This window comes from Camelus bactrianus, chromosome 3 (assembly GCF_048773025.1).
Source record: "Camelus bactrianus isolate YW-2024 breed Bactrian camel chromosome 3, ASM4877302v1, whole genome shotgun sequence".
NCBI lineage: Eukaryota > Metazoa > Chordata > Mammalia > Artiodactyla > Camelidae > Camelus > Camelus bactrianus.
Window position 1 is genome coordinate 91,508,080 of NC_133541.1, and position 17,326 is coordinate 91,525,405.

Below are 17,326 nucleotides of genomic sequence, written 5' to 3' on the forward strand. Positions count from 1 at the left end.
AAGAGTCAAGATCTATATAACTTTTTAGCCTGAATAACTAGAAAAAAGCCACGCATTGAGATGCATGCTGAGAGGTGCTAGTTTTGGGGGAAATGATGGTACGTCTCACGTGGGATGATGAGGAATGAGAGACAAGGAGAGCAGAAGCAGTGGGCTGCAAGGGGCTGGGAATGGTGTCCGTAGGGGGTTCTGTGTGCTTTGGGAGTGATACCTGCAGAGAACAGTTGCTGACTGAAGACCTGCCTTGGAGTGAGGAGCATGACCTGTTTAAGGAAACAGAAACAGTTGCTAGAGAAGAAGAGAAATGCAGCCGTGTAATATTCGTGGAGGAGAGAAGTGGTCACGGGTCAGATGCCTGAGAGAGGAGAATAAAGGAAAGGAAACCGTGGGTGGCCTCAGAACAGTTTCCAGAGTCCAGTGAAGGAAACTAGAAAGCTGGTGGAAATGGAAGCAGAACGTAGGTCGTGAGCAGATTTAGAGTGATGTATTAAAACCAAGTATCAATGTGGAAATTAGGCTTAGATTCCAGCTCTGACATTCACATGAACTCTCTGTGTGATTTTAGGCGAGTCATGCAAGATTTCTAAGCCTTGGTTTTCTTGATTTTATAACTCCAGATGGCCAGATGATTCTAAGTTTCCTTCTACCATTGTAGTCTGATGATTCTTTTTGAAGCCTTTTGGCAGGGAAAGTAAATGGAATGATGTTAGCAGTTTGAGCCCATGAAAACTTTTCCTAAAGATAAAACTTGGACACACCAGGAAAGCAACACTGGAAATGCCAGAGGGAAGAAACCAGATTGTAATTTCCCCCCAGAGAGAGTCACAGGTAGAGTGAAGAGGTGTCCTTCAGAGCAGCGAATGGATACGTTGTCTTTGAATCCATGAGTTAAAAGCAGCATTCTCAAGCACCTGCTGTGTACCAGCCTTGTGCAGTGGGGGTGTGATGAGGAGCACTGCACCCCAAGTCTTTCCTGAAGTAGCTCATGGTCTAATCAGAGAGTCGTGAAAACAGCATTCACCATGGGCTTAATAGTGCGGTCACGGCAAAGCTACAGAAGTGGACGGGGGAGGCATTGGTCACTTTGGAGAGAGGACAGAGTTGGCTTGATATTGAAGAAATGGTAACTCTGTGTACCGTGACTTTCTGGAAAGAGAAAACAGCATGTGCGGTGTACCGAGGTGTGACCACGCAGCTGAAAGTTATTCTGAAGTCAGTTAAAATATAAAATTTGTTCACACAATAAAATCGTTTGTTATGGTTATCTGTGAAGTTTAGGTAGCAAAGATAAAGTTGGAGTGGTAGGCAAGAGTTTATCATGACCTTATACCTTATATGTCTTCTTTAAGGGTTTGGGGTTTATCCTCACGGGCTCAAAGGGGAAACCTTGAAAAGACCGAGTCAGGAAGAGTACTTTAGTGTGATGCGATAATAGGACAGGTATGGTGTCAGAAGTGTGTTTTCCTACAGCTTTATGTGTATGTATGCAATACACAAAGGTGTGAAAAATCACTCCTAATTACAGTAATATTGAAAATGATGTTTTATTTGAATAAAGCATAAAATAAACTTACAGTATTGTAATTTATGCCAATCCCTGTATTATGCTTACATTTTAAGCTATACACTTAAGTTAGTGTGATATATACTATAATATTACCATTCAAGAGAATACATGTGAAAATACAGCCAAACTTAAATAGAAGTTTAGTTTGTGTAGAGTATCAGTCATCTACTGAAAATGTTTTTAGAAGCAGTAGACTGATGCCAGATCCTTTCAGAAACTTCTGTTCCTGCTATTTTATTTTATTTTATTTTTTACTGAAGTATAGCTAGTTTACCATGTTGTGTTAATTTCTGGTATACAGCATAATGATTCAGTTATTACATATATATGTATATTCCTTTTCATATTCTTTTTCATAATAGGCTGTTACAAGGTATTGAATATAGTTCCCTGTGCTCTACAGTAGGACCTTGCTGTTTATCTATTTTCTGTATAGTGGTCAGTATCTGCAAATCCCAGACTCCCAATTTTTCCCTCCAATCCCACCCTTGCTTCTTCTAGTATCTCAGGGATTTCCTAATACACTTTATGGTCAGACAGTAGCGTGATCATCCACAGACCTTCAGGACGTTGACTTCCCTTTTCCTGTCAAGAACTTTGCCATTTCATGTTTTCAGTTATGTTGGTTTAACCTTAATTTTTGGCTACATTTCCTCATTTCTCTATTCAAGCCAGGCATCTTCTTAAACCTTTTCCTAGATTCCACTTCCTCGTTGCCCTTGCTCCCAATGCCTCCTCTCACGAGGAACACTTCAGCCTAGTTTTATCCATGTTCTGCTGTCCCTCCAGAGTCTTCTCACAGCCCGAAATTACTAAGATCTACCTCACACTTATGCTATTTACTTCTTGTGATATGCTATATATTTTTAAAAATAGGATATTATTAAAGACCCTCACAAGATGCAGTTTGAGCCTCAGATACAGACCCTTCAGCTAATCCACTGAGAGTTTACTTAGAAAACCAAGGTTCTGGAAAATGAAGACAGTTTCCAGAAAGGAGCATGGAAGAATGAAAAGAAAACTTGTGGTAATGATAGTTGTGCATCCGCTCTTTGAGGGAACAGGACGTGAGGCAGTGCAAGTGAAGCAGGCGTGGGAACAGGGCTGGAGAAAGCCATGTTGTTTTCTCATTTTTAAGTTACATTTTATTAATGCTTATGTTAGGACTTTAGAATCTCTTTCTTATTTAATAGATCATAGTTAACATGAGGTTGAACAAATGAAACATTTGTATTGGGTGAATTGAAGCCGCGAACTGAAAAATTCATGCACATTTGGCCAAATCTAATTTCAGGTTGTGATTAGGAGTTGGTGGCGGGGTCAGTACACCTACTGGGAGATCATGGCTGTTTTAAAAAGCATGCGAGCATCTAAATAGAGAGAAAGTGAAATATCAGAACCAGTAAGACAAGAAATGACTGGTAACTTATTTTCACATAAGCCGTGGTAAATTTGCAAAATATTGAAATGTTTGCTAAATTGTCAAATCAAAGAATAACGTTCCATGACAATAGAACAGACGCCATCATCTGAGAAAATGCACACGATGACAGAAACGAGGCAGGGAACAACTGTTAAATTAATTTCATTTTGAAATGTTTGCATGACATGTCTCAGAATTGTTAAAATCACTTTGAAAAATCGAAACAGGGCAGTCTGGGAGACAGTGCTTATATAGTTGGCATTTATTGTAGAGAATGTATTGTACCACATTAAATCACGATTAATTAATGTTCTTTCCTTCTAAAATTGGAAGGGCAATACTCGCACTAAAGTGAATGCTGCCTAACTGGATTGTCAAACACGGGAGCACTTACTTGTAAAGAGAGGTGAATATGCCTTTATGTTCTTTCAGCGCTTGTAAATTCACAGCGCAGGTAGAACAACCCATTTTGTTAGTGGAGCAAGTGAGCCCTCGGTGGGGACACAAAACCTCAAGATTTCCTGCAATTCTGCTTGAAAGATACCAGCTCAAGCTAGAGCACTTCCTGTGCTGCAGGACAGTATCCTGGTCTCAGAGAGAAGCCCTTCCCCGAGGGAAACCTGAAAACTTGATGCTAAATGTGCCCCTGAGTGAGCTGAGTCTGGCACACTGCGGTCAGCTGGGAAATACGTATTGAATGAATGAGTCATCGTTTATAATTATTCCAACATTTTTTTCCTTTTTAAAAGTAGCCTTCTTAATTTTAAAAACATGTATAGATAAAATCCTAACACAACAGGGAGCTCTATGTTATGAAGAGGTTTCTGGATTGTAACTAAAAAAAACTCATCTTTATTTCACACTATATTTAATATGCTAGCATGGGGATACAAAGATGAATAAATTTTAATCCTTTGGCCTCTCTGAGCCCTTTAGTTCACTCTCAAATGTTTGGCTGATTACATTTGTTATGATTATCCTTATTAATAAAATAAAATTTACAATGAACATTTATTGAGGGGTTACCCCATATCAGATTCTATGATAGGAGCATTACAGGTCCTATAAGTGCTTTTAAAAAGCCTTCCAAACAACCCTGTGAAGCTGTTGTATAGAGCGCTGTAACTTTCTCATAGCTGCATGCTAGTAGTAGGTTATGAACCCAAATAATCTTAAGTCCAGAATCTGTTCTTGAGGTCATTAAATTTTACATGATAGTATGCAATTAAATTTTATAATGTTTATTGTTATAAATCGTACCATACTTAAAACTTGTTGAAAGAATGTATCAGATTGTAAACTTATGATTTAGGGAAACTGAGCATCGTAGCAATAATTGTTTTAGTCATCAGCCACACTGTCAGTTCTGTTAACGGCCCAGACTGCTAATTCAACATCAGAACCACACTAATATATGACAAGAGAAACATTTATGTATTTTCACACTTTGGATTAGTGATAACTAGTGTGACACCACTTATCCTCAGTCCATACATAGATAAGATGTACAACTTCTTTAATGATTATTATTTACATTTTTAAGTATTTGATATTTTATTCTCATAAAACTAGGCTCTAGGGAAAATTTTTTGACTTTCGTGTAATTACTTTAAAGTTCAAGCCAGTTTCATATATGAGAGAATGGAAACATCATTAGAAGTCACTGGAAGTCCTAGTAAAATTACACAAAAATGGCTCAAATATATACATGCGTGATATTTGAAAAGAATCATCAGAGTAAATCTTTGCTTTATCCCCACCTACAAATGGTGTGTGTGTGTCTAGAGAGAGGCGGGGAGAAGGGGAGACTGGGAAGGCGAGGAAAAGGGGGGAAGAGACAGAGAGGGAGGGGACAAACGTGGTGGAGCTGCTATTCTAGTGGTTGGGAGTTTTATGAGTGATATTAACACTTCAGTGAAAGGAAATGGATGCGGATTTTAAGATTATTCTTCAGATATCTTATAGAGACAATTCTGTACAGAATAAAATGAGGTAGCATACTGGGAATCACCTGGTTTTCCATATAGAAGATGCAATACACTTTAGTAATTAAAACAAAACAAAATTTAAAAACTTTCTTGCTTCTAAGGAAAAGATTTTTTTTTTGAGCGTAGATTTTCTTTTAATATTCCGTTTGGAAGAATTACTATAGCTGAAGAAGTTATTATATTACTACGCTAATTGCATGTGGATCAAGTTAAAATGAACTGTACATAATGTTCATGTAGCTAATGCAAAACAGTGTTTTAAACTTTGATATTAGCAAAGTGTGAATCGTGCAGTTCTAGGCGATTATTTCTTCAGAAATGTTTACTAAAGAGTTAACAGCGTAAAGATCAAATAAATGTTTTTATATATATTTCAGTAGAGTAAAATAATAAAAATTGAGAAGATCAAGTCATATATTCTTCCATTTTCCTAGTTATAATGCAAATTTATATTCTACAAAAGGAAGGGAAGAAATGAGTAGGCTTAGCTTCAATATAATAAAAGAATATTTGCTTTTGAAAAGTTCTTTTTGTTGATCATAACCATATTTTACAGTTATTAGCCCTCTGCCCACAACTGGCTGACTTTAAAAACATGGCATTGTATGCAATGAAACTTGTTTATATAAGTGATGCTTCATTTTTTTCTGTAATTTATTAGTCAAGGGTTTTAAAAAAATGTTTAGTAAGAGGCTTTAAGAATATTTTATATAATAACTTTAATGCTGTATAGCCTCCGTTTACTGTGACATGTTACATGAATTACTTTATTAAGTAATGATTGTCAAAAAGTTGCACTGTGTGGCATATGCAATTAAAACCTGTATTGCCCTTCTGTACGTGCTGTACGTGTAAGTGACCCCATGGGTCTCCCAAAGTGAGCCTTCAACATTCCAGAATTTTTACTGTGCATCTGTTGCTGGCATCCAGCCTCCCACCCACACAGGCTAAGAATAACTAAATTAAGTTTATGCTCGTGCAATAAAGTACATGAAGATGAATAATAAAAGGGGAAGACAGTTACCTTCTTCGTGGGGTTGCTCAAAGAGCTTCACTAGAAAAATGTGTGCACATATGTGGAAAAGATAGAGTGTGAGTGGGAGAACCTAGAAAGTAACTTATTCGAATGGTATTTCATCCATATCTTTTTATGTTATATATTCCAGATGGGATTTATACAGCTTAATGAAGACTTCATGTTTATTGAACCACTCAATGATACAATGGCCATAACGGGTCACCCACACCGTGTATATAGGCAGAAAAGGTCCATGGAGGAAAAAGTCACAGAGAAGTCAGCTCCTCACAGTCATTACTGTGGTATCATTTCAGGTAATGCCTTCTCCTGAAAGGATTTAACTAACTGTGCAATGTGAGATGAATCCTGTAAAAATTGTCCCTTCCTTCCTTCCTTGCCTCCCTCCTTATCTGTCCATTCATCCAGCAGCTTTATCTTTTTTATAATGTGGCATTTCTCTTGGCTAATGACAGTTACATACAGTTTTTAGACTTCTTTTTTAGTTTTCTAAGAAATAGTACATTGTAATATCACAAAATAGAAACCCAAAAGAACTTCAGATGCTAATATATTACATGCTCTGTATCTCTCCTGAACTGTGAAGTGTTCTCATGGGATACTGTTCGCCTCACTGGAATAGAAATGACACAGAGAGAATTCCAGATCCCATGAAACTGAATACTGCGAACTCATGGTCTTATTTTAGTCCACCTCTATGAGAACATCACAGAGATCTCTTTACTTTGACTAGAAGCATCTTTTCCTTCTTCTTCTTCTTCTTTTTTTTTTTTTTATTTGGCTCAAGTAAAAATCATCTTGAAGGTTGAAATTAGCAGAGGAACAAATGGAAGAGTCAAGATTTACTTCTTTGAATTTTATTCTCAGTGTCAGAATACCTGGAATCTGGACGTTTCAGAGGCTTATAAACATTCCCAACCATCAAATCCTAGTCTCTGTGTGTCTGCCAGTTCCTCACAGAAATAAAATGGGTGACTGTTTTGTACACTTCTTTACTTCCTTTGGCAGAGATCTGTGGCATTAGCAAGAGCGGTAAGGAAAATGAATGATTTCTATTACATAAGTAGGACCGGAAAGTTATAGCCAACATTCAGTAGTTTCCCTAGGTAAAGTGTTGGGACATCTAATCCAGACATCCCAGTGCATATGCACTGAAGGAGAAATATTTCCATTTTGAGTCTGAGGCAGTGAGAACTTACTGAAGAATTTTTGCTTTAAAGACTTTAAAATTTGACTTGAAGACTTGAAATTAAGTGTTAGTGTAGTTAGTGCCAAGATATCAGTTCTGAAGTTGGTTATGGTATTTGAGGCTGGTTTAGGTATGAAAATTGTGATAACAAGTAACATTTGCAGAGGCCATGGGATGTTGGTGTCACCTGTTGTCTGGGATGTTCAGATTCAGAAAGAGTTTCAATATGTTTCTGTTTCGATGTACCAGTCTGTAAGAGAATTATCTTCAAAAGTGGTTAAGTGAATCTGTCTCTGTTACACTGTTCAACATACATGATCAAGTCATTTTAAATAAGACACATCCTTCTTCTTTATTCGAACAACTATAGATACAATGGAGTTAAAAAACAGCTGAATTAAAGTTGTAGCATTACAAACAAGCAAAAGAAAGGCTTTTGTATCATGAAATGATAACAGCAGCAACTTGGATTTAGTCCATTTAAGGAGGTTGCCTTGTGTTGAGTTATACTGAAAATATGCGCTGTGCAACTTTTGAATCATAGCAAGTTCCAGCTGTTCTAATTCCTCCTGTACACGGATGACATAAAGCAGGCTTTGTGTGCCTTTATGCACGGACGAATGGTTTCTAGAAAATTCTTAATTTTGATAATTTTATAACGCATAAATACATGGTACATATTTTACACATGTTGTTGATAAAGTTAATTTTTTTTGAGGCGTGACTGTTACGTGCCAATTGTATTGAGTGCTTGCGCGCAAGGAGTGCTAACCTATCATCAGTTGGATGCTTTACTGAACTTACCTGTTCTGATGCTTTTTAAGGATATGGAATTTATAAAATCATTTTAAAATCAGCAATCCATGATATAAAATATCATTTACTTAATTAAGCTGATATGTCTAATTGTAGTTCTTTCCTTCTTCAGGTAATGTATTAGCATATTAAGAACATGATTCAAATTTGGGTAATGTAACTGCATTTGCCTTTGCACAACAAGAACATAAAGTTGACTTGGATTCAACTTGGGCTTTGTCCTATTCCCCATCATCATTTTAATGCCATAGGTTTATATGTGTTGATTACGTAAATATTTTTTTCTGAACAGGCACTTTTATAGTTTAGGATGACTTTGTTGTGTCCTTTTATGAAAAGACAATACAGAGGAAAGAAAGGCACATGAGGCTGAGAGTCGGAGGCCCTGGGTTCAAGGCCCAGCTTCAGTCTCCCTTCAGCTACAGACTCTCCTTCACTTCCCTTGAACTTCTGAACCTTAACTTCTTCATTCACAACATACGCAGAACCAATCATCACACAGGGAGGTGGAGCTAAGCGACACAGCTCTTATTCTCAAGAGTTGACCAGTGTATTATTTTTAGACAAATTGGTAAGTGAGTAATTATATGACAAGTAATTATATGACAGTTGACAATTATATGGAGCTATGAAACTCAGTACCCAAGATTCTAAGCTTCTCATGTAAATGGGCTCAGCCTCAAAGATCTAGCCACATGTATCCAGACTGTAGGGAGGAAAGAGAACAGAGTGTGCAGGTTAAGAAAATGGACTTTGGGGTCAGACTGCCTTTGTCCACATCCTTATGCTGTTACGTCCTAGATCGGTGACTTTGGAAAACTTACTCGATCTCTCCAAAGCTCCATTTACAGTGTACAGAATGGGTACAGTGATGCCTGAACCTCAGTGCTATTTCAAAATTTAATTAGATTGTATGTGAAAATGAAAACATACGTGAAGATATTGTTAGACAGGGAAAGTGCATTTCAGGCCGAAGAGCAATACATACAAATGTATAAAAGCAGGAGAAAGTACCAGCTGGGGAGCTGAAGCCAGCATCTGCAGTGTGGACATGAGATGCAGCTGGGAAAAGTGGTCTTGGATGAGATAATGAGTGGGCTTGGGTGCCGTGGTGATGAGGATTTTATCTGGAAGGCAAAACATGGTCCTTAAGATTGTAAGCAGGCAGATGACATTATCAACCAATATATATGCCTTGACATTTTCGTATAAACTTAGGAGTATGTCCAGGACTCTGGGAACAAGAAGAAGATTTATGGAACTGAAGAAGACCAGTCTATTCAAGCAGGATATGGAGACCGTCTCTGCTCTGAGAGCTGACTTAACCAGACCACCACTGAAAAGGTTTCCATATGCCACGCAGAACTGCTGTGGAGGATATTACAGGGAGCACATACTGAGCATTGGTGACTACACATTTAAAAATGCCTTCTTTAACTGGAAGTGCATGGTATCCACTCTTGTTTTTATACACACCTTTGGGTAGAAAATGGCCTCAAGACTGAGGAGATGAAGAATGAGCTCAGCACGGTTGATGTGGACAGTGAAGACGTCAAAGAAAGCAACTTTAGATGACTTCAACATGCATGATTTTCACACGTAATAGCTAACTTGTAGGATGGAGTCAACCAACCATGACATTGAGATTCTTAAGAAACCTAAAATATTCCAAGTAGTCTATTTAAATGTAACATGCAGATAAGGATGTAGCACACTGACAGTTTGGGGCCAACACAGCTGTCATTAGCTGGGGCAATAAACGTAATAAACTTTTCTCTCTCTCCCTTATGTGGTCTGTTTATCACTCTTGAGAAGGTTGAAAAGCCACTCATTTTATAACTATCCCTTTGGTTTCATATTAGCTCTCATTTTATTTTTCTTACATCTCTGTCTCCTCCATGGGCATGTCTTCTTCCATACGTACACCCTGAAATGGAGATTACAATTAGAAAAACTACGAAATTCATTTCTGTTGTCGGCCTCAAGGTACTAATAAAACCAGTTGCTTATGTTGTCCTTCATCAAGGTCTTTGGTATCAACTGCTGGTACTAAATATGGATTACTTTTAACCACAGTGATTCTGTTGCAGATGACTACTGTTGTTTTTTGTCCTTTTGCATTTTCTTATTTCATGATATAATATTTAATTTTTTCTTAAATAAAGTGTCTTTGCAATTATTTTCATAACATTTTGGTTAACTTAGTTAACTGACTCTACTTGACATTTGGCTAAAACTATTTGTTAAATAGATTTTTAGTTTGTGTCTCTGTGAGAAAAAAAATGAGAAACTGTAATTGGTGGAGATATCTGAGAACAATGAAGTTTGTAGAAATCATGGTGGGATCCAGTTCGTGTTAGAGCTCACAGCTAACTCAGTTGGGTTTAGAAGTTGGTAATAGAAGGGACACAGTAGTTCAAGAAGTCAAGAGCTGAATTAATCCTGGTATAATGAAAAGATATTAGAGGGCAGATTAGGTGGAAATGGTAGTAAAATAGAATAGAATTAAATTGAACTGGCAAGCCAAAGTCAAAGTAGCTGGAACAAGACTTAAGAAAATGAATTTAATCAGAAACCAAGATGATGGACTAGAACTATGAGAATACATACCTCCAAATTCAATAGAAAATTGAAGATGTCTGTGGAAATATGACAAAATAGACACATAAATTTACATCCATGGGATTCCATTAAACACACATTTACTTCCAGGAAATCCACTAAAATTATAGAAAAGAATTATAAAAGATGTCAGCAACTAGCACAAGGTTTGGGGAAAAAGATGATAGCAATTTAGTGACATCTACAGAATTTTGGTAAATGGCAAGAAGAACAGGTGATAGCTAGATTAATAATGGATTGTGGAAATGATTGCAGAGCTGTAGAAATTTGTTAAAACTAATTGAATTGTACACTTAAATGGCTACTTGTTATGGCATGTAAGTTACCCCTCAATAAAGCTGTTAAAACCATAAATTAATTACTGAAGCACCAGATGCACACAGAAAGTTGTACAAATGATGTGTCCAGGTACTGATTTTTCCCAAAATGAGCATGACTGTGTAGTTACCACCCAGATCAAAATATAGAAATTATCAGCGCCATAGCTACTCCCCTTGTGCCCACTCTTAGACACTAACTTCTCTTACCCCAAGATAGTTACTGTCCTGATTTGTGACATCGCGTCTTCCCAGTTTTTGATGTTTCCATAAATGGAATCGTGCACTATCGACTCTTTTGTAATTGGCTTCTCTTGCTCAGCATTATGTTTGTGAGGCTCATCCATTTTTTCACTCGTTGAAGTAGTTGGTTCATTTTCATTTCTTTTTTCATCATACTATTGAGGGTTAGTTGAACTGTTAAGAATAGTGCCACTGTGAATAATTTTACATGCAATTTGCATGCATTTCTGGAGAGTATGTACTTTAGATTGTTGAGCATTAGATGTACAGTTGTTCAGCCCTAAGAGATACTGCCAACCAGTTTTTTTAAAGTGTTTATCCTAGTTTAAATGCCCAGCATGTGTGAGTATGGGACTTCCAGTTGTCCTCTCATTCTTGTGGACGGACGCTCATAAAATCATCTCTTTATTTTACCTGTTCTAGGGATTTTAATTTATTTAATTTATTGCAGTTTAATTTGCATTTCCCTAAAGACTAATGAGATTGAGCACCTTGTATGCTATAAGCCATTTGGATCTCCTTTTTTGAGAAATGGCTACTCCAATTTGCAGCCACTATTTCATTTGCGTTATCTGTCATTGATTTAGAGTAGCTTTTTAATTTTTAACTTTTTTAAATTTTATTTTTATTGAGGTAGTTAATTTACAGTGTTAGTTTCAGGTGTATAACAAAGTGATTTAGTTATACACATACATACATATATATTTTCTTTTCAGACTCTTTCCCATTATATATTATTACAAGAAATTCAGTATAGTTCCCTGTGCTATTAGAGTGGCTTTTTATTTCTTTATTATGGAAAAGTACTGTAAATATCTTCTCCCACTTGGTTGGATGCTTTTCATTCTGATAATGCCATGTTTTCATGAACAGAAATTTTACATTTTTATACAATTAAATTTATAAATATGTCTATTTGTGGTTACTGCTTTTATTTGACCCTGTCTGAGGAATCTGCTACCCTAAGGTCATAACTTCTGTATGGTCCTGATGGCAAAGCCAATTTCTTTGTAACTCATGCATAGTTTTAGTTATTAGGGGCACCTGCCTGACCCGAGGATGTGTGGGGCAGTCCCCTCAGGCACTTCTTGCAAGCAGGCATTTATTTTGTCACTGGTTTCAAAGGGAAAAATCATGATATATTTTATTTATTGAGTTATTTATATGGATCTCTGTGCTAAAATTTTTACCATTGTGATCATCAGCAACTCTAGAAAGCAGGTGGTATACTGGTATTCATTTTACAAATGAGGAAACTAAGACTGACAAGTGATGTTAGTTTCCAAGTGCAGAATTAATAAATGGTGGATATCCAGTCTGTCGGATTCCAAAGTCAGACTCCAAAGCCAAATGCTCATTTATGTTCCATAAGTATAGCTCACCATTATATCACCAGCTCATGTTGGCATTGAATAAACTTTCTTCATCATTGTTGAAAAAATGGACTTTTTTTTTTAATTCACTTTGCCAAGATGGAGGCACATTGGAAAATTTCTTTCTCTGTTGCAGATAAAGGAAGACCTAGATCGAAAAAAGTCACAGAAAGTGGAAGAGGGAAACGATATTCATACAAATTACCTCAAGAATACAACATAGAGACTGTAGTGGTTGCAGACCCAGCCGTGGTTTCCCATCATGGAGCAGATGCAGCCCGGAGATTCATTCTAACCATCTTAAATATGGTAGGCAAACTTTAAAGTGCGCTTGGAATTTTTTCAAGAAAACTCTAAGGAAGAAATGTGTGAGTATAATGAAGTTCTTTAAAACTTAACTCATTACTATTCCTTTCTTTTATTGACATGACATCCGTTAAAAAAATACATATACCAAATTGATCCATCTCAAAAGAGATATGAAAATGATAACTCACATCTTCTAGTAAAAAAAAAAAAAAGCATTGTTAATCTTGATGTGGCAAAAATATTTCTCTATTATTCTTTTTTCTCTTTTCTGTGCCCTTCTTTTCATTCTTTTTTATAAAAGGCCATTTGTTGAAATAGCAGAAATGTTACCTTTGTCTATACGCACGGCCCCACTGAAGTTCTGTAGATTATGAGTTGAAACAAAAATGGAGGTTGGTAATTCACCGAGCTCTTTTACAGATATGTGAAATTGAATGTCAGAAATAATACTAGTTGAGTAGTAAGACCTAATAGCTAATAGGTGAATTTTTAATGAGCTTAATCACATGTAGCTCACTTTGGCTGATAGCTTCTGGACAGCAGAAATCTAGGTTGTACCAGGATACCACCTGAATCTGAATTGCACACCCCATTGGGTAGACTTCCTTCGAGGCAGAATTAGAAGGTTATAGTGAAGACTGGTTCTTAGGGGAGAAGAAGCGTAAAGAAAAACCACAGGCAAGTGTCCATGTGTAATTCCAGTTACCATGTAAGACAAGGGAAGAACCAAACCGCCAATTCAGAGATAACTGTGTTTTGTAACTTCCCCATTCTTACTTTTTTTGGCTTATCATTTGGCTTACTCTTACCAGTGAACAGATTTTTTCACACCGCCGTCCTTCTGTCTGTGTTCAGCTCTGTCCTGGACACTCTACCAGCTTTCTGTTTAGGGTAGACTAGCATAGCTTACCAACTCCAGTCTCCGATGTGGGTTTGGTGTGCCAGTGTTACATTTTCTGTTGTAAATTAAATAAACACTAAAATTTACCCCCCCCCAAATCAAGGTACCACATAAAAAATATGCCTTACTTTTCAACATTGCTACACATACCATGTTTGGGGAAAGCCAGTTATAATTATGATTTGAAAACACTAAGTATCAACAGCCTTGTCTTCACGGGCACCATGGGAGGGAGGAGCTTTGAAAACCCGTTCCTATTTGGCAGCTAGCCTGGGGTGAGAAAATAAACTCTAAGGGGTGAACTGGGAGGTGGCATAGAGCAGCCTGAGCTTTCAGGACTGTTTCTCAGAAGAAAGGAGGATGCTGGCATTTCGTGGCCTTAAGAAAATTACCAAAATTCTTCTCTTTAGTATCATGAAAATGCCAGCCTTCCTTCTGCACCCCATTGAAATGCCTGGGCTTTCAAGGTTGCAGTAAGTGTATCAGAATGCTAGGTCTAAATTTCTTAGTGTCTATAATGAATTAGTTACTATTGCTTATTAAGCTAATTTTTAAATAACTTAAATTTTAAAAAATATAAAATTTCTCAACTAAATTGAGATTTTTTTTCCTGTCTGGGCTTTAAGAAAAATTAAGATGTTTTTCAGTTTTATTTTAGGATTCTTCTTTTTATTTGTTTTCAGGTTTTTAACCTTTTCCAACACAAGAGTCTTGGTGTGCAGGTCAATCTCCGTGTGATAAAGCTTGTTCTGCTCCATGAAACTCCAGTAAGAAAGTCTTGAGTTTTTTGTTCAATTAAGTGAATGAGAAGTTGTGTTCTGGTACTTTGAAGTAAAGGGAATGTTAGGGATTTACTTCTTATTGACTTACAATCCAGAGATATCCACTGAGTCGCTTTAAGTATCATAAATCTACCCTTGAGTTTTAGTTAATACCTCAACTATATTCCAAAAACAGAATGTTCTTAGTTTCCCAGGATCCTGGAAACAAACCTTAACTTTACAAAATGTAATTTTTAAAAGTAATTTTTAATGACAGTTTTATTTTCTCATTTAAATATGTGCTTTACAATTTGTTTGTTATCTATAATTCAGTTTAAGCAGAGACTCCTCTGTGGCATCATTTTAGCCTGCTATTAACTGGCAGTTTGGAAAACCTTTGTTCTTAAATTGTAGATGTAGTGGATTAAGTCTAAAAGTTCCACATTCTTAATATTCCATTGCACCTCTCTCCTCAAAATAGCATTAAACAGATTTTGTAATTATTGTATCTACACAAAGTTTTAAGATTTTTAGCTCAGGCAAAATTAATCCTGAATGTCGTCCAGGTTCTAATTAATGTTATGGTCAGCAGGCTGCTTCAGTAATTCAGGAAGTCTCCTCAGTTTTTAGCTTTTTGTCTGTCTGAGAATAATTTGCCTTGAAGTAAAATCTCTTCTTTTGCAGGCAGATCTCTACATTGGGCACCATGGAGAGAAAATGCTAGAGAGTTTTTGTAAGTGGCAGCATGAAGAATTTGGCAAAAAGAATGATATACATTTAGAGATGTCAACAAGCTGGGGAGAGGACATGACTTCAGTGGACGCAGCTATACTTATAACAAGGTAAAATTTCCAAAGCCAGTTAAATGACATTCCTAATTCAATGGCGAGGCTGTTAATCCTATTAATCCCTTCACAGAATGCTTTTATTCCAGATTTGGTGTTCCAAAAATCTTTTGGCATAATGATGTTAGACATCTCCCTCAATTCATAATAACTGATTTCTAAACAGGCATATATTGGCTGGCATATTGACTAGACATTTGGTTAGTTAATTAAAAAAATTTACTGTCAATTTTGAACATGAAGATGTAGCCATTGACAATAAGTGAAAACACTGGTGAATTTTGATGGACCCTCGAAATTATGAACCTATGCTCCATGTTTTATAGTCATCATACAAAGTACCCAAAATGTTAAATTAAGTGATTGACAGGCTATCTGGTTCCATCTGAGAAAAAAGTTTCAATCACATCTCTAGCTAATGAACTTTGAGCTGCATTGTGAATGTCCGTACCACTCACAAATATTCGTAACAAAGCATCACATATAAACATAAGAAGGTGACATGGTGAGAAACAGTTTACTCTCTGTGAGCACTTTATAGTAGTAATTATTTATGAGTGTATCTTGCTTAGAGCTAGTAAAAATTAATGGTAATTCATTGTTCACCAGCCATTTTATTTTAGTATGAATAATGTTGACATTTCACATCACGGACTACACAGTGACATTGAGACAGGACTGTATGTAATGAGTCCTACTGCATTCACGATAGCTTCTTGTTGACTTGTACAAAAACTATTTTACTTATAAATAATTCATAAAGATGGAAAAGATCTCTATGCAGGAACACAATTGGACTTCCATTTCCAGCTATGTAGGTGCACCTGATATTGGAACTCTGCAAAAAACAACCATAAAAGTTGAAAATAGTTATGAGGCAACTGCTTTCAGTCATTGGAGAATGAGCAGTGCAGTCTCTAAAACAAGGAATATATGTTAAGTGAGCCCCACAGCCAACCCAGCTTTTTGCCTGGGGACAGTTTTTTTTCACTGGTCCAGCAAGCTGGAATCTAGGTAGAGCACAAGGGTCCTACTCTGAGGGCACCAGGGAAGAGGACTCTATGCAGGGAGAGGTGCCAAGAAGTCTGTGTGCAGATCATCTGTGAGAACCTTGCAAGGCTGGCTAAATATATACAGATAGAAACTAATCAAAGTTCATCAGAGTGCTACTGCTATGGAATTTAGATGTTAAAAGTAGACTAGAAATTGAGCATATTCGGGCCACAACAGTAGAGCAACTTTGTTAATACCATGTCATTACTCCTGGCATTTAGCCAAGAAAAGAGAAAGGCTGCGCCTTCACGATAGGCACCATGATCCAGAGAAATGCCTACGCTTGACCTGTCCTAACCAAGCCTGAAACCAAGACCTAGTACCGTTTTCAGAGAAGATAGAGTTTGGAGATTGAGTCCCACCAGTTTACAAAGACTTGGGAATCATCTTGAGCTTTTGATAGATCTTCCCTACCAAAGAATAAACTCAAAGCTACCTAAATTTAGAGTGACCAGCAGGTAACTGAACTGCTTCCTAAAATAAGAATCAGCACTCTTCAGAGGAAGATAACAGAATCTTGAATCTCTATAATATATTATCTACAATAACATGCTCGGAATATAGTGAAAATTAGCCAAGCAAAGAAAGATGACAGTGTGACCCATGGTCAAAGAACAGTAATCAATAGAGACTGACCTGAGAGATGGCTTAGATGTGGATTTACCAATTAATGTGATTGTATTTGGAATCTTGGGAAAGGATGGGAATGGGTAAGAAAATTATTTGAAGATGTAATGGCAAATCCCCCCCCCCAAATTTCATGAAAACCAACAACCTAGAGACCTAGGTATATTGTAGAAAAACTGGTGAAAATCAAAGATACAGGGGGGAAAAAAGTTGAATTGGCCAGAAAAAAGAGATACATTACACAGAGGAAACAGTG

The 17,326-nt window shown here is 36.8% G+C and overlaps 1 protein-coding gene across 1 annotated transcript in view; it reads left to right on the plus strand.

Annotated features, from left to right (window-relative positions):
• ADAMTS19 (ADAM metallopeptidase with thrombospondin type 1 motif 19) overlaps positions 1–17,326 on the plus strand; it is a 222,728-nt gene that overhangs the window by 38,409 nt on the left and 166,993 nt on the right. The window contains exons 3-6 of the mRNA XM_045507852.2: positions 6,145–6,310; positions 12,711–12,883; positions 14,468–14,551; positions 15,230–15,387. Of these exons, the coding sequence (XP_045363808.2) occupies positions 6,145–6,310; positions 12,711–12,883; positions 14,468–14,551; positions 15,230–15,387 (581 nt within the window). The remainder of the gene's footprint in view (positions 1–6,144; positions 6,311–12,710; positions 12,884–14,467; positions 14,552–15,229; positions 15,388–17,326) is intronic.